This window comes from Andrena cerasifolii, chromosome 2, assembly GCF_050908995.1.
Source record: "Andrena cerasifolii isolate SP2316 chromosome 2, iyAndCera1_principal, whole genome shotgun sequence".
NCBI lineage: Eukaryota > Metazoa > Arthropoda > Insecta > Hymenoptera > Andrenidae > Andrena > Andrena cerasifolii.
In genome coordinates, this window is record NC_135119.1 from 11229054 (window position 1) to 11234799 (window position 5746).

The 5746-nt window shown below is 35.7% G+C and overlaps 1 protein-coding gene across 1 annotated transcript; it reads left to right on the forward strand.

Annotated features, from left to right (window-relative positions):
• Nucleotides 1-802: 802 nt before the first annotated feature.
• LOC143366417 (U3 small nucleolar RNA-associated protein 14 homolog A) lies at nt 803-5233 on the forward strand. Its single transcript, XM_076807491.1, is given in 7 exon segments — nt 803-985; nt 1971-2190; nt 2315-2611; nt 2691-2942; nt 3200-3647; nt 3752-4530; nt 4617-5233. Coding segments are annotated over 7 exon segments (2541 nt in total). The 5' UTR covers nt 803-887; the 3' UTR covers nt 5064-5233.
• The last annotated feature ends 513 nt before the right edge of the window (nt 5234-5746 follow it).

Here is a 5746-nt window from a genome sequence, read left to right on the forward strand (position 1 = left end):
TGGCATTGTTGCTATCCTCGCCCTAGCGGCGTTTAACGAAGTTTGAATAGAAAAGAGTTAAGGATGAACTTTACAACATTAGAAATTTGTCTTCGCCTCCTTCCTTATCGCTCGAAAACAATGTATTAATAAAAAGAGGAACGTACAAAGAAGCTTGTATCTTCGTCTCGCAATTCATCGCCGACCTTGTTACAGTCCTAACGTGTTGTAATAAAAATCCAGCTTTGATCTCCATAATAATATCTTCGTTCTGTTTCTAAATAATTCCGAATCATTTGACAATTTAATTTAGTTCAGTTTAATAAGTTTATTGAGTTTGAGTTATTTGACATTTAGTTCATTTAATTTTACAAGTTTCGCGAGCAGAGCCCTTCAGGGCTCCACGGGCACCGAACCACACGGAAATTCTCTCAAGCCACCTGAATTCCCAAGTAGCCCCGCAACAGCAGCGTACGATTCCCCAGAATTTCTCTCACTTGCGGTGCATGAGGCGCGCAGGAACTGCAGGAACTCGGAGTTGCAGCAGTTCCTGCGCGCCTCATGCACCGCAAGTGAGAGAAATTCTGGGGAATCGTACGATGCCACCAATTTCATGCGTTCAATGCGCGAATCAGAACGCACCCGTATTTAAGCTTGTGAATTTGAGTACAGCTTTTTATCTACGTCGCGTACAGGGCGCTATTGTAGCACTATGCGTGTGATCAAATAATAGATTCTACATTCTACATCTAGTGTGTTTTGTTCTGTTTATGCTTGTATTTCTCTCGTGTCTCATGTGCACTCCAGTCGACTCGTGTCTGCTCATCACTGCTCGTGCTCATCGTCACCCTCGTGTCTCGTGCGAAGTGAAGCACGCGTTTTATTATTAAACATAGAACGATCAAGATATGAGTGATTTGGAATTTTTAGATGATACAGAGCAAGATGTATCAGAATCTCATTCTAAACTGCTTGAAGCTGTATCGCAGCTTGATAAAGGACAAAGGTACATATGAGTATAATACAAGAAACATTGTAATATGCACCTTCACTTTTAATTTTTAGAAAGATCTTTTTGCTATCTACTGCTTCTTTAGCAGTGGGGTTGAAAGAAAAATTAAATTATTGTTAACTAGTTTAGATCTATATTGTCTAAATGTTAATAAAGAGTCTTAAACACACAGATTTTCTATATCATGGTCAATGAATATTATTTTTCAAAAGTAAAAACGTTCACGTGTGCACTGGTGGGTTAAAAACCTTTCCATAAGTTCCTCACCCAAACACACTAAAGTCATACTACAAGTCCAATGTCTACTATACACGAAGTTGCAGTGAAAAGAATTTTTTCCACAAACTTTACTGTCGGTAAGATAACATTGGCAGTGGCGGATTTAAGAAAAAAGGCCCAGGTGGTAAACGTTCTGAGGAGCCCATTTTTCGGGAAAATAAAGCGGTAGTTTACTAAAAACGGGCTCAGTGTAATAATACAGAGAAAAAAAATATACTTTGGATAAAATCATAATTTCTTTTGAGGATGGGGCCCTGGGGGGCCTTCTAAGCAGGGGCCCAGGTGGTAACTGCTCATCGGTCACCCTGTTAAATTCGCCACTGAACATTGGTATGGAAAAGTTTGGCGAGAAAGATGCCGAGCTTCTCTTTGAATTTAGCGTTTCAATAACGATGCTACATTATATCAATACTTAAAGGAATTTAACTCATTAGTTAGAGTTGTGGTTCCATTCCATTGAAGTGCTCTTATGGTTACTGTTTCCTGCTCATTATACAGCCACACTGAGCTATCAATATAAAGTGTGAATAAATATTATTATTCTTATCATTATACAGTATTTTACATTTACATTTTGGAGAGTTTATTGTGGCCATATGTTTGTATGAAATTCTTTCGTTAGTATGATTAGTAGAATATGCTGGTGAAATACGCAAATACACATGTTTCTCAAAATAATAGTGAATTTGTAATGTTTCAGGGTAAAAAGAGCAGAAAGGAATGAACCTACTCTAGAAGTATCAGAATTTCATTTAGTAAAAAGTGGAATATCTGACAAAGATGCAGTTCGTGTGCATGATTTAGCAAAGGTATTAGGTAGAAAGGGTCATCATCTTGATATCGCCAAAAGTCTAGAAGCTGCAAAGAAGAAGAAACTAAACGTTCTAGAAAAACCTTTGGAAAAACCTGCTGCAGATAGAGTAAGATGCTCTTTTATATTTATGTCTCAACGTAAAAACTTCAATGTTATGTGGTTTCATACAAATATTATAAATATTATTTAAGAGTACATGTGCTATTGCTTAAGCATCACTTTTATTTTAGATAAAAAGGATAACTGGTTTTGAAAATACGAAAACAGAATTAAAAAAATGGAATGCCATAATAACGAAACACAGAGTAGCAAAGACACTCCATTTTCCATTAAATCAGTCATCGATGCGATTAGAACCAACAAAGCAATTTGTAAATCGATTTAGGATTCAATCAGACTTAGAGAAAGAACTCGCTGCATTAGAGCCGCAAAAGGAGAATATCGAGGAGAAAGATGACGAATTCTCGTTGACTCTGAAAGAAATTGTTATGAAGAGGAAAGAAGCTGCGAGAGTTAGAGCGCAACAAGTTTGTATTAAAATATCAAAGTGTATTGCTAATATTATTATCCATCTAGTATACAACATTCAATTCTATCTGCCTTCAGTCTTATAGAGAAGCAAAAGCTCGTCGTCAAAACAAAATTAAGAGTAAAAAGTTTCACCGTGTCCAAAGGAAGCAAAGAATAAAAGTTCAATTAAAAGAATTCGAAGAGTTACAGAAAACTAATCCAGAAGCTGCTCTGGAAAAACTTGAACAATTAGATAAAACCAGAGCGGAAGAACGAATGTCGTTAAGGCATAAAAGTACGGGGCAATGGGCCAAATCCAAGCAAGTCAGGGCAAAGTACGATAAAGAAGTAAGTTTGTCATTTACTAAGTCGTTTAACGAAGTATGATTTACGTAGGCCTTACCAAAATTTACGCTACCAAAATTTTTATAAACAAAATAGTTTAAGAGCATCCAGTCACAAAACTTGTAATTTTAATTTTCAATAATTTTAATTGCCTTGTAATGTTATTCATATATTTTCATTAATATTGATTCTTGTAGTCTGTATATGTAATTTTTAGTTTGTATAATATTGCACGACTAATCCATATCTTCCATTATTAGACTCGACAGGAACTTGCGCAACAGTTAAAAATCAGTCGAGAATTAAGTCAAAAGATAAGGAAACCAAATGATAGCGAAGAAGAAGGTGAAAATGGCAATGCGACAATACAGTCTTTAGTCACCGATAAAGAAAATCCTTGGGTGGGCAATATTAAAACTGGAACTGAAATAGACGAATTTGTTACCGGTTACCGTAAATATTGGGATGAACAAAATAAAAAATTGCAAAATCAGGAATTAGATGGTAATAACAAAGGCGAAACTGAAATTAAACAAGATTCACATCCTCTTCCTACTTTGAAAGGTACATTTAAAAAATCACTAATACATGTATTTAGTACAAGCTACAAAGTATCGAATTAAATTCTATACATAGAGACTCCTGAAATTCAGAACCATAAAAAGGCAACAAAAAGAACATCTAATAAACGCGTGACTTCGTCAGACAGTCGAAAACTTCAATCTACTTTTGAAGGTGCGTTAAAAACATTACATATATGCTTAACAGAAGTTACAAACTTCGTTACTAAATATTCTTCTTTACAGAACAAGATATGGCTTATGATGTGGAATCATCAAAAATTCAAGATCGTAAGGAAGAGACTGGAGTAGCAAAATCTAATGATGAAAACATAACGCACAGACCATCAAATAGAACTGTTAAACGAAAATCATTGGACGATAATGAAACATCTAATAAATCAGCGAAAATACAGAAAAAGAATTTAAACAAAATCAGGGCCACTTCTGCTTGGAATGTAGAGTCCGTAGAAAATGATGACGCCCAAAATGTGTTTGATCTTTCGAAACTTAATATTCCGAATAATGATCAAATAAGTAAAATGTTTGATATGGCGGAAGAAAAAATGCAGGATCAAATTAAATCGAAATTTGAACGTGTTGCAGAGAAATATAATAGGGTTACGAAGAAGCAAAAAGTGAAAAAGAATGTTCAGTTCAAAGAAGTCAATGAGTTCGATGGACTCGAAATGCAGGCTAATAATCATAGGCCTATTCTAGATACAGCTTTAGACGAACGTGTTAACGACAGTAGTTTGGATTTAAACACCGAATCGAATTACGCTAGAAGCACAGAATACAATAATAATTTGTCTCCACATCAATCAGATGCATCTAAGACTGAGATAGATCCAAATAAATACATAAATGTGAAGCCCAAGCACCTGAATACAGCCCTTCCAGCTGACATTACAGGAGGCGACGATGCATTGGACGACAGTGAGAACGACGACGAAAAGCATAACGTAATAAGTGAAGCATTTGCCGATGACGATGTCGTAGAAGAATTTAGGAAAGAAAAGCAAGAGGAGGTACGTCGAAATATTTATAAGTATTGCACGGATCGTTCATTTATTTATGCCCGCTTTTAAAATACTGCGTAAAACTTTGTAAACAGGTGGAGAAGTCTAAACCTAAGGACATCGACTTAACACTACCAGGATGGGGTAGTTGGGGTGGCAAAAATATCAAAGTATCAAATCGTAAAAAGAAACGTTTCATTTTAAAGTTCCCCAAAGATCTACCCCGTAAGGATGAGAATAAAGGCGATGTGATTATATTTGAAGAAGAGAATGCTAAAATAAAGGAACATCAAGTTACTGAGTTGCCGTATCCGTTTACAAGCGTCAAGGATTATGAATCAAGCGTGAGAATGCCGATAGGCAGGAACTTCGTGCCTGAAAATGCTCACAGAAAGTTAATCGCGCCTGCTGTTCAGACAAAGCTGGGGGAAATTATTGAACCAATGAGTGAGGATGTTTTAGTTAAGATGGAGGAAAAGAAACGGCGAAAACCCATGAATAAGAATAAAAGTAAACTGCCTAAGAAGAAAAAAGTAAAATAAGAAATTTGTGTTGTAAAATATCTATGTAAAAATTCTTTTGCAATATAAAATGAACGCTGCATGCGACATTGTATCTTGTTACCTACATTAATTGTTTATTTTGCACTTTTTTACTCATAGCTCCTTGCAAGATAAATTTAATAGTAACAGAATATGTATGTACATACACTGAGACTTGATTATATATAAAACTATAAGAATATTATTATTTAGAAGTCCTGTAAATATGTATTGAACTTCATTAACATATAATTAGTATTTCTGTATAATCTACAGCAAAACTGAAACAAAAAATAATAAGTTCAGTGATGATGTTTTCATCTCTCGCATTTGCCTTGTATTCGAAGCATTATGTAATAAATTTGGTATTTTCTAAATTATTTCAGTCATCGTATTAATCACGTAAGTATACTGGCCTATTATCTATGATTTTCTAAGAAAAAAAAGTGAAGAAAAGAAACTACAAAAGTGAGTACATATTTCAAACGCAATCGGTTTAATGCGCGCATGCGTCCAGGCGCGGCTCCCCATTGGTAGAAAGCTACGTTGTACATACACGCATCCAGCATAGATGCGGTAGTTAAAGAAAGACGTCAGGTGGCGGAGTGGGAGAAGGACAGAAATCCCATATTGCGCACTCGGGGGGTGTCGGAGAGGGAGAGGGAGAGGGACAGAACCACCGC